The sequence below is a fragment of the Coffea eugenioides genome, chromosome 3 (assembly GCF_003713205.1).
Source record: "Coffea eugenioides isolate CCC68of chromosome 3, Ceug_1.0, whole genome shotgun sequence".
NCBI classification, from domain to species: domain Eukaryota; kingdom Viridiplantae; phylum Streptophyta; class Magnoliopsida; order Gentianales; family Rubiaceae; genus Coffea; species Coffea eugenioides.
Window position 1 is genome coordinate 4519599 of NC_040037.1, and position 16997 is coordinate 4536595.

A 16997-nucleotide genomic window follows, 5' to 3' on the forward strand; every position below is an offset into this window, starting at 1 on the left:
ATATGTGCATATAATTATAATATATACATATATGTAATATTAATAAGTTATATAATTATAATAATTATTATGATTTTAAATATAATAATATATAATAATAACTATGTTTAATATGTAATATATATTATATTTATATAAAATATTTGTATAATTAATATTTGTATATATTATATAATTATAATTATATATTTGTATATTTATATTTAATTATATATATAATATTTAATTTAATTAGTTACAAACTTATAATAATAATATTATTAGTTATATGTATTATATAATGTATATTAATTTATGTAATATAATTAATATTATCAATTATACTAATAATTATACATGTTTACTAATAGAAATTATTAATCAGTTATACTAAATTTACTAATACATTTATATTAATATATTTAATTAGTGAAAATTTCTTATATCCCATTTACAAAGAGCCAATAACTATCATTTACGATGTGGTTTATAATATATTTATTATATTCCATTCTGAAAAAGTCGACGAACCAAACATCAACTATAGTAATGATACACATTTCAAGTACTTGAACCAAACAAATGTATTGGAATGAATGACCTCATTCCAAACCCACGATATCTGATTCCGAATCCGAATCCGATTCGGAAGTGCGAACCAAACGCCACCTTAAAATTTAAAAGTGTCAATCACTTATTTCTTTTTGTTATACTTTTTTTTGTTTATTTTTTCTGTCCAAATTTAATTCGATATAAACATTTGATAATGTTTAGGATTAAATACCTTATTTATGTTCAATTTTCGAGTAAAAGAAAATGAACATGAGTGAAAAATTAACAATTTTTTAAAATTCTTGTATATATCTATTTAATTTCATCTGAACAGTACGTTCAAATGAAATCTCTATTCAGATGAAATTAAATAGAGATATATTACATGTTATTCATATTATTCAGGTGAAATCAAATAGATATATACATGAATTTTAAAAAAAAGTTATTCATACACATGATTGATGAGAGATGAAAAAAATTATTTTGTAAAATATGAGGGATGAAAAAATTTATTTTATAAAATGTGAGAGACAAAACAATTCATATTATGAAATGCAATTGACAAAAAAAATTCATTTTGTAAAATGTGAGGGACTATGGATCAGATCATGTAAATTTTGTTTTGACAATTTTGCCCTTAAAAAATGATCACATGCAAGGCACGTGGTAGATTCAGATCAAAATTAATCAAAAATCTAGATAGGGATCAAATTTGACCAATGTGAATTTGTAAGGGACATAAAAGTACATTTTAAAAATGAGGGACGAAAAAGTTATTTTACAAAATGTAAGGAGCGTTTTAAATGATTTTCCGTTAAATAAACTAGTGTATTTGACACACCATAGATGTGTGCTTATTTCAAAAAATGTATGATTATTTTTTTTATATTAAGTTTTCACATATCATGGTAGACATGTATGTATTTATTTGAGCATTCTATAATTACTAATTTTGCTTTGAAAGATGTTATTGTATTTTACATTAGAGTAAATATTATATACACTGACAATGTATACACTATCACGGTTGGTTACACGACACATGTGTAAAATTTGGGTTTCAAATTCAATTTTAAATTATATGTTATGCATCCAATGGTGAAAGTGTATACAGTATCAGTGTATAGAAGATTAATTCTTAAAATTATACTAGAGAAAAAAAGGAAATATGAATAGTTTGAAAACAAGTTTAACAGGGTATTTTTGGTATAACATAAATTGGTACAAAAAGTTTACATCAAAACCCTACTCTCCCTTTTATATATATATATATGTATATATTAGTTTTAAAGGCACACCAAATATGTATGTGTGTAGTTGAGAAATAATTGTTATTTATCATGAATTTGTAAATTTTATTTTTTGAACAAGTAAATTTTATGAGAATATTTCATCAATAAACTTCAATTTACAAGTAATTTTTTTCTTTAATAAAAAATAGATAATTTGTTAGTAGCAATACCTAGGATAGTTATGAGCAGTTGCATTGGCATATGTGATTAGGTAATTAGGATAAATCTTCAAAAAATAATAGAAAATGTTTACACCAACTGTCACTACTCTTCCTTTGTATATTGTATAGTAAGTATACACATTGTTATTATACATATAATTGGATCCTTGTAAATTAGGTGTTTTTAGGGCTATTTCAAAAAAATTGTTGTAACTTTGTATGTAAATGGACAAATCAGTTAGAGAATCACTTATTATTACTTAATAGATTAATACAATGCATGTGGACATTAAAGTAACAAATGTAAATAGTAAAATAATAAGGTAAAAATATAACAAACTTTGTTACTCATTGAAAATCATGTCGCACAATCAATCTCATTCATTCATTCAACGTTATATCAATGTTATCTGCAAAATTAATTTGAGCAAATTGCGCGAAATGTCACTAAATTATTGCAAGATGCCGGTTTTGGTCAATTTTTTATTAGCCGAAAATGTCACTAAACTGGTAAATCTATACCGTTTTGGTCACTCCGTGATCTTATGCCGTTAGGAGAGGCGGAAAGTAACTTTTTGAGGGGCAATTTCATCTGCACAACTTTTGTGGGAAGAAATTTTGTCTGGTAAACGAAGGGACAACATTGTAGCTTTTGAGGGTGTTTTCTTCACAGAGAAGGATCATTTCGACAGGTTGAAGGGGGAATTAGAAGTAGTGAGAAAATTTTTTCTGGCTGCAAGGAAATTGGAGAATTCCTTTAAAAGATTTGTAGATTTTGTTCATGAAAATAGGGGGAGGCTTTACTCGTCTTCTGAATTAGATCAGGCAATGTCCAACTTCGACTCAATTGCAGCAGCCTCCATTTTTGGAGATTTTTTTGAAGAATTTTAGGCAACAGACCCGATGTCTTGACGATTTTGTTCATCAAGGTTGGCAGGGTTTTTATTCTCTTCTTCTTAAGGATGGATTGCCCTCCACTGTAGCAGATCGAGAAACTCTAGAGAATTTTAGGCAACCAATCAGAGATTTTTACAAAAGGATGTGGGATTCCATGGTGCAACTCTTTTCGGAATCCATAATGAGATATTTACAATAGCGTTGAGAGCATCACTTGACGGGTGAATGGGAAAATATGTCTTATGAGAGAATTGAATTCATTGGTTTCCAACAGAATGTTGAGAACATTCTCTGCCTTGGTATAGTCTATGATTCATTGGTCTTTTCAATCTTGGAACTTGTTCGAATGAACCCAACATTACTAGAAGAGTTCCGTCGCCCTGGCCGGAGGAGAAGCCTCAAATTTATCAAACATTTTCCAGTTTGGCTTTATTTGCAGCACATCTTTGTTGTTGATTTTTAAGAGATCGAACTGTTGTCCCTTCAATTACTAGTCAGAATTTTTCCCACAAAAGTTGTGCAGACGAAATTGCCCCTCAAAAAGTTATTTTCCATCTCTCCTAACGACATAAGATCACAGAGTGATCAAAACGGTACAGATTTATTAGTTCAGTGACATTTTTTGCTAATAAAAAAAGTTTAGTGACAAAAACTGGCACCTTGCAATAGTTTAGTGACGTTTCGCGTAATTTGCTCTAATTAATTTATAGTAAAAATATTATTACATTTGCATAGATAGCGCTATCCCTAACTAAACAATATCCTAAGTGTGCAAAATAGTTTATGATATTTGCAAAATAACATAAGTGTGATGATTGCAATGTTCTCTTTGTTAATTCACAAGTTGAGCATATAGACGTTTTTTGGTTGTTTAGAGTTTGCTTATGCAGCTGAAGACAAGCTTTGCTCACTTGTTTATAAAGAAAGGAGAGTCACAATAGTCATTTATACAAAATCATACTTATACAGTAAATGGTAGATAAATAGTTTTCATCCATAGTGTACATTAACTATATATTTAGGGTATAAATGAATTTAATCAAATTGACTACTTTAGTGTTTAAATTTGCTTAATTATTTTAATGAGTTTGAAATTTTGTTCAAGTTTGGTTTGGTTATCTATCCAATCAAGTTTGAATGTTATAGAATATAAAATACCGTTCAAACTTAGTTGGTGAACCAAATTTAAATAAATTCTTACCAAGTCGAGTTCTTGAGTAGTTTAGTTCATTTTTTAAATTTACATATACCACTGTAAAACGCTTACAAATACACTCATGGAGTGTGATGAATGATAATGGCAAACTTCTTTTGGAAAATGACAATTATGCCTTACACTAATTAGCGATTGGGTAGAAATTAAAAAGAATAAGGGCTATTTGGCAAACGAGTTTTTTGGATGTTTGCCTAATTTTTTATTATAACTTACTATACAATTTGTAGAAAAAATTTTTAAGATGCAAAACTTCTTTTTTTTTTTGTCATTCTTTTTCTTTTTCCTTTTCTCTCCTTTTATTCTCTCTCACCTTACCACTGATGGCACTTCCTTAGGTTACTGCCGGGTGCCGGTGTCAGAACCTCCGCAGGTGACCAGTGCCAATAGCAGTAGGAAGTTTTTTTTTTCTCTTTCCTCCCCTCTTCCCTCTGCATGATCTGGTCAAGCGACTAGATTGCGTTGGGGGGAGAAAGATGGGAAGGAGGAGAGAGAAGAAAAAGAAGAAAAAAATTTTAAAAAAAGAGATAGCTAGCGCTGGTGTTGGCGTCGGAAGAGATGGCCAATACTGGAAGAGATGCTGGCCGGTGTTGGTAGGCAGCAGAGTTGGTGGTAGGTTGAGGTGGGGGCAGAAGAAGAAGAAAGGAAAGAAGGAAAGTTTTTTTTTTATGTGTTTTTAGGTATTTTGAAGTATGCATTTTAAAAATTTTGAAGAATTTTTTGAAATTACTATAATTAAAGTTGTTAAAAAACTTGTAGGAGAAAAACTAAGCAAAAAACTGATTTGCCAGACATGGCCTATATTTGATCTGCCACTATAACAAGTGTTATGATATTAGATGATAATCATAGAGTATGCACCCAGCACTAGTTAAAATTTTAAAGGCTTTAATTGAAACCTAATATGTAACTTGTCAAATTAACTAGCTAACGAAAATACGAATCACTTATTCCATTACTTTACACTTATGTACTAAAAGGAGTTTTTGTCCGCGTGTTTGGATATGAATTATTTACATAAAAATTATTTTATTTGCAACACAAATACATTTTTCAATATAACATTTTATCGTTCCATCGTTTTATCTCACATATATTATATCATTAAAAATATTACAGAAATATTTCAAATAATCTCCCATCTAAGCACACTAATTTGTTGATGTACATTAACAATTAACATCCAAATTAGCACTTTTAAGGTTGAGCTCAACCCAAAAAAAAAAACACATGATTATAATTCCATTATAACAATTGGACCAAAATTCTTTAACATCCCTTAACCAAAAAAACCATACAAAAACTCCTTTGAAATTTCCTACCCAATGACCTACAAAATCACCCTGATGTTACAAATTTCCATCAATTAAAGCCCAAGTAATCTACATAAAGACTCGTCCGCAAAAGCACAAAAACGTACTACCCTTCGAGGAATCACCCACCATCGTCCCCAATTACACCTCAATCCGCGTCATTCCCTCAACATCCATTATCAACCGTCGATAAGGTTCCAATCCAACAGTATAGATTTAAAACTCTAACAACTTCAGATCACAATCCCGTTTCACAAATTTTCCACCAATCACATTCCTCCATTTCCCTCTATAAATACCCTTTCCACAAATTAAAAAAAAAAATCAGTAACTCCTCCTCTTCATTTTCCCTCTGTCTTAATCTAAATTCCAATTTTCAATTTTTCATCCATGGCGCCTCCATCCAAAACCGCAGCAGCCGGCAAACGGGCAAAATCTCCGGCGACTAAAAGTGCCGCTGCTGTCAAAGCCAGAAAAGCTCCTGCTGCGAAGAAAGTCCGATCTTATCCTACTTACTTTGAGGTATATAATATTGAAATTTTTGTAATCTGATCGGATTATCGTATTTTTGCTCTATTGTTAATTGGTTTTTTATTTTTGTCTGCGGTTTTCAGATGATTAAGGAGGCGATTATTGCGTTGAAGGAGAGAACCGGGTCGAGTCCGTATGCAATTGCGAAGTTTATTGAAGAGAAGCAGAAGGATTTGCCGCCGAATTTCAAGAAGCTTTTGTCGGTTCAGTTGAAAAAGCTTTTGGCGTCGGGAAAACTGATTAAGGTGAAGAATTCGTTCAAGCTCGCTGCTCCTGTGAAGCCTACTACTGCTGCTGCTGCCGGGGAGAAGAAGCCGAAGAAGGCTGTTGCTCCAAAGAAAGAGGCGGCGGGTACCAAGAGGAAGAGAACTGCTAATGTGGAGAAGAAGAAGCCGAAGGTGGTTGCTGCAGTGTCAGCGAAAGTCAAGAAAACTCCCGTCAAGAAAGCCCCGGTGAAGAAGGCGGTGAAGAAAACGCCGGTGAAGAAGCCTAAGAGCCTCAAGTCGCCGGCGAAGAAGCTTAAGAAATGAGTTGTGTGAGTTGGGGTCTGGAGGGATTAAGGAGTAAATGTGTAAATTCATAGATGGTTGGGGGTTTGGGAGGAATTTCGTTGTTACTATTTCTTATTTTAGCCTTCTGTTTTAAGTAGCATTTAGGTTGTGGTTGGACTTCTTAGTAGGTTATGCAATCAAGGGCAGTTTGACTCAGAAATTATAGTACTAATCCATAATTATCAGTTCATCTTGTGTTTTGGTTGAAGTTTGGGTGATTGACTATTATGTTTGTGATTTTGTGAATCTTAACATCTTGTTTAATTTGCAAAATGCTACTATTTTTTTTATTTGCATACAAGTTAAAAATGGTACTTTTTGGTTGTTTTTCCTGAAGAGAACCAGACGCCAACAAATTATGAATTTTATCTTCAGCATTACCATGATGGCATTTGTACGAGACTTGCAGCATTCCACCAGTGCCGAGAAAAGCTTGTTACAAAGTGATGATGGTGGAGAATATTTTAACCACAGCTTCTTGTTGATCTGTAACAAACCATAGAACTTACGACGACCCAAAGAAGAGAGTCTATCTATATTGCTGGAACTTCGATTTTGGCAATGACAGTTCTCAGCTCCTGGTTGATAGTTTTCCTTCTGGGCAACAAAACTACGTCATTCCAAATTGAACCTGGCTTCAAGATCGGGTCAGATTCTTTGTGAAGCTCATATATGGACTCTGCTTCATCATTCAGGCTGCCAACCACCTTCAGACAATTGATGTCTTCAGGGTCTATCAAAAGTTTGCTATCTCCATCTTTCCATGCTATTAACTGCATTCACAAAGATTTGTCAAGTGAGCAATTGTTACAAGTTTCGACTCCAAAAACGACGTCGTCCTTCATAGTTCATGGTTTGAATCAGGATTTATGAATTTAGTGATCCTACAGGAGTCTGAATTCCACGAATAACAGCTGCCTTCCAAACTTTTCGAAGGATACATGCCACAGGGTACTCAATGAAATCCGGTGATCTAAATTCGCATTTGACTAAAGAAGAGAAAGAAAGCTCCTCGACTAGTCGCTCTTGTTCTATGACTTGCTCTCCTGATTTCATTCTTATTCTTTCTGGTGGTTGCAAAGAAGGTTTGATCAGGATAAACTTTACCTTGGGATGTCCACTCGTGTCATTTGTGCAATAGAGCCTTGCATTATCCACCAGTGGGCAGTATCTAGGAAAGGCATTTGCGAATCTCTTGTGTGATTTCAGCTGTGGCTTTACCCTCACTGCCCTTCCTGTCTGTACTGCTCTCCTGTAACAGTTCAAACGTAAATTCTATGGACTCCATAAGAAATAATTTCAGGCCAATACAGAACCACTGGTAGACTGGGATGTAGAGTACAATTTACGTCGTCAAATTTTGATTCTTTGGAACATTTCATTATTATAGATAAAAAATAATAATAAGCAAGCATGTATTTGGAAATCGGATCAATACCTGATGCCTCTTACAACAGCTAGATAAGCATCACAAACAACTCCAACCAACTCTATTCTGTATGGTTTCCTGATCTGAGCTACTTCTCCTTGTTCTTCAATCTGTTCCCAATAATTTTCGGTGACTGTACCATCATCTGCAACCTTGTACCCCACACCCATGCGGTAGCGATGTTTATGAACATTTCGCACCATTGCAATTGTCTGTTCCACAAAGGGCTCCCATGATAGGGTACCATCCATTATCACGTCACGCCCTTCATTAAGTGCAGTTACTAGGAGGGAAGATGCAGCATCAGTGGAAGATTGATGCACCTGTTTGAGGAATATAACAACTTTGATGAATCAATTCTTACACTACTTTGCTAAAGGATTTTATGCATGAAATAGTCAATGCTGCAATGCAGATTGGCTTCTTGTCGTAGAAATTAACATTTATTGGAGAGAATTAACTTTCTAAACAGAAATCAAGAAGACAATAAACGATCATTATAGTACTACTAGAGCTCTTTTTTGGGTAAGATCAAGCATTGAGAAAAAAATTATTCAGTGACCTAATCAGAATATAAGGACAGAATCAAGGGATAAACAAATTCAAGTATTTGATCAATGTTGTGTGTAGATAGATTTTCATCATTGAATGCAGAAAAAATTACCAATTCAGCAGTTTGAAGCATGTCATGGTGACCTCTGGAACTAAGTGCTTTATAGATGACATCTGTCTCCTTGAAAGCATCTGCCTCTACCACCACTGCATTTGCTGCAGCTCCAGACCAAAATGATCTGCCAAAACAGCAATACAAGTAGATATTAATGGATATGGTATCAGCTTAGGGACTGAATCCAAAATGCTACTTATCTTCCCCATGATGTCATCAATAAATTCCATTCAATTTTGTGGATAAGATTTCCAATATAAAAGTTATTCATAAGTTCCAATTATTAAAATTGCTTCAAAGTACTGTAAACTGAACCCTGCAAACATCTTCCTGCTGTTTATATCATTGCAGTACTTGTAGCTTCTTTTCCTATAATAAGCAATCAAAAGGCATGTGGTAATACTCTTTGAGAATCTGTTTCAGGACGGTGCTCTTGCCAGCTCCCATTCCACCACCCATAAAGAGAAGTACTGGACTTCTTTCACTGTGAGCTACGGGAACCATGACTTCTGTACATTTTGATTCCCCATTTGTCTGTCCAATTGCTTTCATCTCCTCCACCAGCGTAGAGAAAACTCTCGCCACCTTCAGGTCCCTGGTGACCTTTTCAAATCTCTGCTTTCTACCCCCCAAAAAAAAAAAAAAAACAAAAGAAGCAATAGCTGAAACAAGAGTCATCCTTCTGAAAACAACTGCATAGTAATAGGGACCATGAAGCTTTAAGTAATAATGCAGTGCACTAGCTTATCTTCAGTCCTTTTGTGGGAAGTGTATCTAATAATCAATGTAACCATCAAACTTTTTATGTTTCCATGGCCAAAGCAAAAAAATTCTAAGTTTTTGTCCTTCTGGGTATAGGGGCGATGCTATTGGCAGAGGAAAAAAAAAATCAAAAGTAGGTCTTGTCCATCATCCAACGAAAAGGTTCCTTGCTTTTTCTAAAATTCCTTTTCTAGTATTTTACATTTTTAGAGGCAGAAACAAGCACGAATTTTGGCATTCCTAGATTCTGTTTATAGCTAGAAAGATAAAACCATACAAGGTAGATCAATGCAGCGAGTCTTTTGTTTTTCCCTTCACTTAATTCTTTTTCTAAATCTGATTACTAGAGAGGTTGGACTGATTAAAACAAGAATTAAGCCTTGCCGTTTTTCTTTCAAAACAAATAAATAAATAAAAATTCGAGGCTAAGGATGAAGGCTTCAACATCCATCGTTCATTCCAAGATAAGGAACAAAGCCCTATAACCATAAGGTTATGTTCCATTCTCAAGCATAGGATTCAGTCTTTACTTCAGTTTAAGAACTCTGTTAAACGGAAGTTGACGTGTCAAAATTTTGAAACATTTACACATTATTCACCAACCGTTGTTTCTTGTAACCAAAAAATGAACAACAGTGGTTCCTGAAATGGAACAGATGAATAGCTAATACGTCGAAAAGAGCTTAGTTTGGGACAAACCATAGAGATGCACTCCTAAATTTCTCCAACCTAAAATCCCTCTTATGTTACTTGATAAATCTGACAGCTCAAATTATATAAATCCCTCCTGAAGTACTAAGGTCAAATCATCCTCAATCTTGCATTTCTCAGCAGTCTACATTCCACACATGCATTTCTTAGTTACTCGTTAGCCTTGAAGGTAAATACAAAAGGGTTCTCAATTATTGCTGAAGCAACTCCAGACTCGCATTTCCTTTTGCAAAGCAGCAGAAGAATTAGTCCCATGAAATTGTGCCAAACATGGTCTGAAACAAGTCAATGGTTCTGAGACTTAGCCCTCTGGATTCATCATTTCTTACCAAAGGTAGCAGTACTATTTTGTTAACTATGGAGATTATATGTTTCCAGTCAATTGTCTGGTATTGGTTTAGAATTGACCGGGGAGAGTAGTATGAAAAAAAATTCGACAACACAACCAGCGTTAGGCCTGTTATGCCCTGGTGGGGTATCTGGAGTAAATTACGTGTGAGAGAAGAATGAATGGTCACTTAGCGCATCAGCTTCAATCAATGGCGGAGCAAGAAAAAATTTTCAGCTGGCCAAAAGCAACTTTAAAATTTTTTATCTACTCTTTTTCTAATTTTTTAAGAAAAAAAAAATTCACCAGCAACTACAAATGATACATATAGTCCATGAAAAATATAAAAAGACAAACTCAAAATTATTAATGTAATAATAATTTTATTTCAAAAAGCAAACTAAATCATTTATAATTACCCTTGACGAGTTTTCATATTTTGATAACGATTTACAACTTTTTCATTTTGAACTTCACGAAATTTATTTTTCTCAATATAAGTAATTAAATAATTATTCATCTAAGTGTCTTCCATTCTAGTTCGTAACCGATTCTTCGCTATATTCATAACTGAAAAAACCCTTTTTACGGTAGTCGTAACAACAAATAAAATCAAAGGCAACTTTACGAGCATATAAATCAATGGATATACAAAACTTCAGGAGGTATACTTAAAATAATATCAAATTTTTATGGGTATTATAGAAATTTAAGAGAGGCAGTGGAGGCCGTGCCCCCAATGTAAATCCGCCCTTGGCTTCGATCCCAGTGGATCAGCTGATTTTTTCTTGCCACTCCATGACTGATTATGATTAGTTCTTGATGATAAGTCATAGAATATCAATATCAGTCCTATTCTCTTAGCTGGCTGCTTAATTATTTATGCTACTCCTTACCCTTTAGATGATAATATTTGTATCTTATAACGTCACTACTGACGAAAACAGCCGACTAGAGTGCAAAAGGTCACCTTGTTGCAGCCATTACAAAGTCCTTGAGCTTTTTCTGCTCAGAATCCACACTTAATACCTACACAAAACAAAATTACATCATTTATAAACTTCAAAAACAATTAACTGAATCTCAAATGAATTAAGATTATGGGTTGATTCCAGCCCTTCCAGAAACTTAAAAAAAATAGTATATAAAGGTACCTGAGTGATCATGAATGAAGCATGACTCCAGTAAAATGCAAAATAAGAAAGAATGCACCTCTCAAATTCTTCGACCAACTTGACATACAAAGAATCTGCATCTGCTTCATTAGCAAAATACTCATAAATCCTATCATGACACCCGTTGGATCTTTTCAAGTACTGATAAGCCAACTTGCTCAACTGAGGGCATTCACTTCCATCTTTAAACCCAATTTGCCTAGCTGCAAACCATACCTCAAAAATTTATTTATTTATTTTTTTTAAAAAAAAACCCAAGAAAGAAAAGCGCTGACGAATTCTTTAAAGAAAAGGGTGCATACCAACATAATCTGAAAATTTTTCAAGCTTTCCAACACGGCCGGACTCAGTTCTGTCTAAAAATGGAGCAAGAAATTTATTCAGGCGATGATCTTCGGAGGATGAAGATTTTGACTTTCTTCGCCTAAAATACAAGGTTGCAGCTGAGATGAGTCCAATGGCGGTTGCAGCCAGGAAATGGGCAAGAACAGCTTTTCCATAGCCATCTGAAGGAATAAAATCGTACCAAATGTAGTAAGCAACACACGGACACGTATGGGAGATGGAGCAAGAAGTTTTTTTTTTTTTTTTTTGGGTTTTAGTTTACCTTGATGATGCATGATTGAAGAATCCAAGATAAAACTACAGTTGAAAATGGCGCGGAAACTTTGCTTTTCTTGATGTACTTTCAGATTTTGATGATGATGGCGCTTTTATATTTTTTCAGTTTATCTAGGCGAATGCGACCTGGAGCCTTGGGGAGATATACTTGGAGCATTGGATATTTTTGTTTAGTCAAAGTCACACTTTCTTAGTAAAACATAGTAAAACTTATTTCTTCTTCCTCTTCTTCTTCTTCTTCTTTTTACCTTTTGCTAGTATTTGAAATTCATTTATTCCTTCATATTTCAAGGAACAATATACTCAACCATTTAATCTAACAACCTCCCTTATGCTTAAAAATATTTTTTTTTGTAATGATCACTCTTTAGTACATCTAATTGTGTCAGACCAATTTTAGATAGAGAAAGACACCATTTTTCATCGTGTTTCTATTTTGTATAGAATTTTTCTAATTCGGTGTCTAGTGAAGTATAATTAAACAAAAATTATACTAACTTGTCATGTGAATACATATATCCAGAATTTATTCCAGTCTCCACATTTAAATACTTTTTTGTCAAATTAATTTTACTTTTATAAAAAAAATACTATTATGAAAGAATGTCCATTTGGCACCCATTGAGCAGAAACAGAGATAAAATAAAAGGAAGGAATCATCAAAAAGAGTGATGTTGAGTGTAATTTACTCTTTCACTTTGATTCCAGAAATCAATTTTAGTGCAAATGCAATTTCTTCAAAAAAAAAAAAAAAGAAATGCATCTTTCTAAGTTACATGGAAATTGATTGTATTAAGTTTATATATAAGGAAAAATGCACTTTTCATCCTTAAAGGTTGGGTTGATGACCAATTTCGTCCTCAAAGTTTCATCAAAAATACATTTCATCCTCAAAGTTCCTGAATTTTCTGACGCCCGAATAATAGAATTGAAATTTTCAAGGAAAAAATGCACTGGTTGGGTTGACCAATTTCGTCCTCAAAGTTTCATAAAAAATATATTTCATCCTCAAAGTTCCTGAATTTTGGCCAATTAGGAACAATTGACAAAATAATACTCAATTTGGACGGAAAGCAGTACATAAGAAGCATGCTCCGTTAGAACCAACTTTGCATTCAACAAAAAACAGGTAAAACCTGTTCTTACTTCATTTATGTCCTCTCCACTTCTTTTCTTGTTGTAGTTCAAAAAAAATTTCTAACCACTAAATCCAGTCATTTGCTGGCAAAAAGGTTGACATAAATGGTCGACATCCAGTTATTCATGGATTATAGGTGACTTGGATTTGAGTATCTATCCAAACGCATTAAATTAGCTCAGTCCATTTAATTTAATTTTTTATCTATCAAAAAAATATATAATAGAGGAAACCCTATTTGCAAAAATAGAGGAAAGCCATAAAAAACTGGTAGGTTGTTGTTACTTTATCTTGTATAGAAACTACCAGCTGTTTATAACTTTTAATTTTAGGGATAATTTCAGAAACGTCAGGGGATGTTTTTGACTATTGCAGGTAGGTCCTTTCTAAATTAAAAGATTACACTTACCTTCTCTACTATAGCATTTCAGTAACAATATAAATCCACTATGCTAAATTTGTTCTAAAAATCCTAAAATAACCCTTTGTTAGTTAGAAGGGGGGAAAACTCGCTCATGAATTTCTTCCACATTGCAACTATTGCAATTCGCATAACTACCACCCTAACGAAGTCAATAAGCCACCTTAATTTAATCCTCGTATTCTCATAATTTCGAAAGCCCAACTTTGCAGCTTTAAAGCTTCCTGTGCAAATCAATTATGACAATTAAAATTTGCATTCAACCTAATCTTTTTCCTCAATTTTTTTTGCCTAAATTTTGCATCTAAATTGACCAATGTCATTATTCAAATTCAATCAAAATGGATGCAAGCTTGTTAATGCTAAAATAATATAACCCCCCAAAAATACCAATATGGAGCAACCAAAAGCAACATTAGATACCACATTCTATGTCTTTAGGCCAATTTGATTATAGTTCTTGTATCCCAAAATTCTTTTTTTTTTTTGCACAATTAGTATAATAGTGTAATCTTCCTCAATCTATGTTTCTTTTTTAGCCATCATTTTTATTTTCTTGTTTATATTCTGTATCACTACCATTCTTTTCATTTTTATTTAGTTTGACAACAAATATGCTTTGACAACCTATCATTTAGCAATGTCAATTCAATAATACTTACAAAAACGGAAAACGAAAAAAAAGAGGATCTATTTCCATAATATTGAGGATTCGGGATGTATTAGATGGTTGTGTAGATGACGACTCTGAAAAAAATGTGGACTATGAAATACAAGGGATAAAAGGTAAGAGAGAGCATCGAAGAGAGAGAATAAGAGTTTGTTTTGCATGGTAGCCGTTGTTTTAAAATGAAAGATTAGTTTTAGTTGTAGGCTTTTTTAGAAATTATCTATAAGTGAAAAATATTATAGTTATTTTACTACATGAATGGAGGTTAATGTAATTGTTCAAAACTAAGGGCGGTGAGTGAAATTGTCAGAAACCTCGGGGAGGTTTCTGGAATTATTCATTTCTTTTATCTTGTCCAAAAATTATCACCTCTTTATAACTTCTTTTTTTTCCCTTCTCTAGAAATGAAAAAAATACTAGCTATGCTTAGGATTCTTTGTGAGCTTCTTTTATTTCCTACAAACTATCAGCTGTTTGTTGTTTTCATCCATTATTTGAAAAAACTACCAGTTATTTATGAGTATGATTTTCAGTTCCAAGCTAAAATGGGCATTATATAAAAAAACCACCAACTGTTTTTATCTTCATGCTGATTTGCCTGTCAATAAGGTAAGAAGGAAAATTTTGGTAGAATTTTGCCTTAAATTTTAACAATCCGAAGTAACAACCAAATTGGATACTGTAACCAAATTAATATAACCAACTAAAACGATAAAAAAAGAAAGAGGTATAAGCTTGTCAAAAATGCATTCCAAGTGGTCCTTGACATGGTTCCTACCGAATATGGACCATAAACAAAATAATGTAAAGATACAAATTTTAGAATTCAAAAGTTATAACACTGGTGTCTGCACTTCCGAATGGGTTTTATCCTTTTTTTATTGGTTCTAACAGAGCATGCTTCTCACGTGCAGCATTCCGTCCAAATTGATTGTTATTCTGTCAATTGTCTCTAATTGGCAAAAATTCAGGAACTTTGAGGATGAAATGTATTCTTGATGAAACTTTAAGAACGAAATTGGTCATCAACCCAACCTTTGAGGATGAAAAGTGCATTTTTCCCTTATATATAATAACTTAGTGAATCTGGAGGTGATTTCCTTTGCGTAGTGGGGTATTTTCTAGATGATTGATTAAATTAAACCAAGTTGGGTGGGAGCCAGAATGCTGATAATTGATAATGCTGCACTAACCATCATGCTGTCTTTCTCCCTTTTGTAATCAATCATTAGATAAACAATTTAAAGGCACTTGACTTGCTCCTTTAAACGTGCTATGAATATCTTTTTCCATAAAATATGACTAATTGTTTAAGTCAAGGAGACTTTCCTTTTTTTTTTTTGAAAATTTGAAAACCGTTTCCTGCTTATTATGCAATACAGACATTTATTCATGATCAATATGACCTTTTAGCATTGCCTGATCCAAAGAAAATGTTGCTTTGTCAGAAGAGAAGAGAAAAGGGGAAAAAACTTTACTTTTTTCGAAGAATGGACACTTTGAGTCTTGTTAATGAGGACTCGTTACAAATACACAAAAATATGTTCTAAATTTATTGTTCCTTACCCAAAATGGCAAAAGATAGTAGTATATGTAAATCCTTTCAGGATTAATGGGCCAATCAATTATTTGCGAGGCAATTTGTTGCCTCCACTATAAGGGTCAAGAGCGTATCCATGCATGAATTTGATGGGACCATGTGTCAATACCTTTCTTCTTCTATAGTTTCGATGCATCAAAAGCACCGTATGGAAATGTGACAAAGTAATGGAAATTGGAGTTTGCCATATCCAAGCACGTGAGAAACTATATATATCCTCTAGTCTTTCCATATTTGGTACAAAGAGAACCTTTCCTTTTTGACCATAACCAACATTGAACAAATTTTCATGTTTATAATTTTATCCATATGTTTATGCACAATTTCAGTCTGACAAGTTGTTTAAGCAATTTAGGACATGAACAAGAACCCTCATAAATATTGCTAAATATCGCAATTCTTTCTAATTAAAAGAAAAGAAAAATGTGATTAGAAGTTTGGCATGTCAATGTGATAATGCTATATGACTAGTTCTCTTTTTTTATTTTTTTATTTTGAAAAGAAAAATAAATGAAAATCCATCCCTATGGTATTACTATTAATGGTTCCTGTTTGACAAAAGCAAATTGCATTATTTTTGTTATAGTGGATATAAAATTTTAAAGAACTTCAAAATCCGTATGGAGCTTCTCAACACACCAAAAGCTGTTTCAAAATTAGATTCTTTTCTTATGTTTGTCTAAGAGAACTGGTCATCGAAATTGTTCTTTGTACTATTAAGATGCATAGATTTATTTAAGTAGCAATGAAGAAAAATTTTCCCTTTTCTTACACACATGATAAAGTCCAACAAGGCCTATATTCCGAATGAGTGAAAATCTACCAAAGAAATTTTACAGTTTCTTACATACATAAAATCCAATAGGCCCCATATTGTTATCGAATATTGATTACTATTTACATCAATATCTCTACCATAATAAAGCGAGAGCACGTGGTTTGGTGTAAACAATCTGTTGTCACTTTTTATAATTTCTTTCTTA

At 33.0% G+C, this 16997-nt stretch overlaps 2 protein-coding genes across 2 annotated transcripts; one reads left to right on the forward strand and one right to left on the reverse strand.

Moving 5' to 3' along the window:
* Positions 1-5747: 5747 nt before the first annotated feature.
* Positions 5748-6700, forward strand: LOC113764851 (histone H1-like). Its single transcript, XM_027308881.1, has 2 exons — positions 5748-5932; positions 6025-6700. Exons 1-2 carry the CDS (start codon positions 5801-5803, stop codon positions 6469-6471), a joined length of 579 nt encoding a protein of 192 aa, XP_027164682.1. The 5' UTR covers positions 5748-5800; the 3' UTR covers positions 6472-6700.
* A 178-nt stretch (positions 6701-6878) lies between these two features.
* LOC113766873 lies at positions 6879-12228 on the reverse strand. The gene is made up of 9 exons (XM_027311038.1): positions 12172-12228; positions 11867-12070; positions 11544-11767; positions 11360-11418; positions 8992-9210; positions 8586-8712; positions 7931-8244; positions 7600-7744; positions 6879-7265 (listed from the first exon to the last, which is right to left on the reverse strand). The coding sequence occupies exons 1-9, from the start codon at positions 12182-12184 to the stop codon at positions 7026-7028; spliced, it is 1545 nt and encodes a 514-aa protein (XP_027166839.1). The 5' UTR covers positions 12185-12228; the 3' UTR covers positions 6879-7025.
* Positions 12229-16997: the final 4769 nt, after the last annotated feature.

Bases quoted from the DNA above. Each gene is read 5' to 3' on its own strand.
- LOC113766873 (XM_027311038.1), bottom strand. The intron at 7,745-7,930 runs GTATTGATCCGA...GAACTGTTACAG, and splicing joins GCTGTTGTAAGAGGCATCAG to GAGAGCAGTACAGACAGGAA. The intron at 7,266-7,599 runs GTAAAGTTTATC...TTGTGAATGCAG, and splicing joins ACACGAGTGGACATCCCAAG to TTAATAGCATGGAAAGATGG.
- LOC113764851 (XM_027308881.1), top strand. From the start codon at position 5,801: ATGGCGCCTCCATCCAAAACCGCAGCAGCCGGCAAACGGGCAAAATCT. The intron at 5,933-6,024 runs GTATATAATATT...TGCGGTTTTCAG, and splicing joins CTTATCCTACTTACTTTGAG to ATGATTAAGGAGGCGATTAT.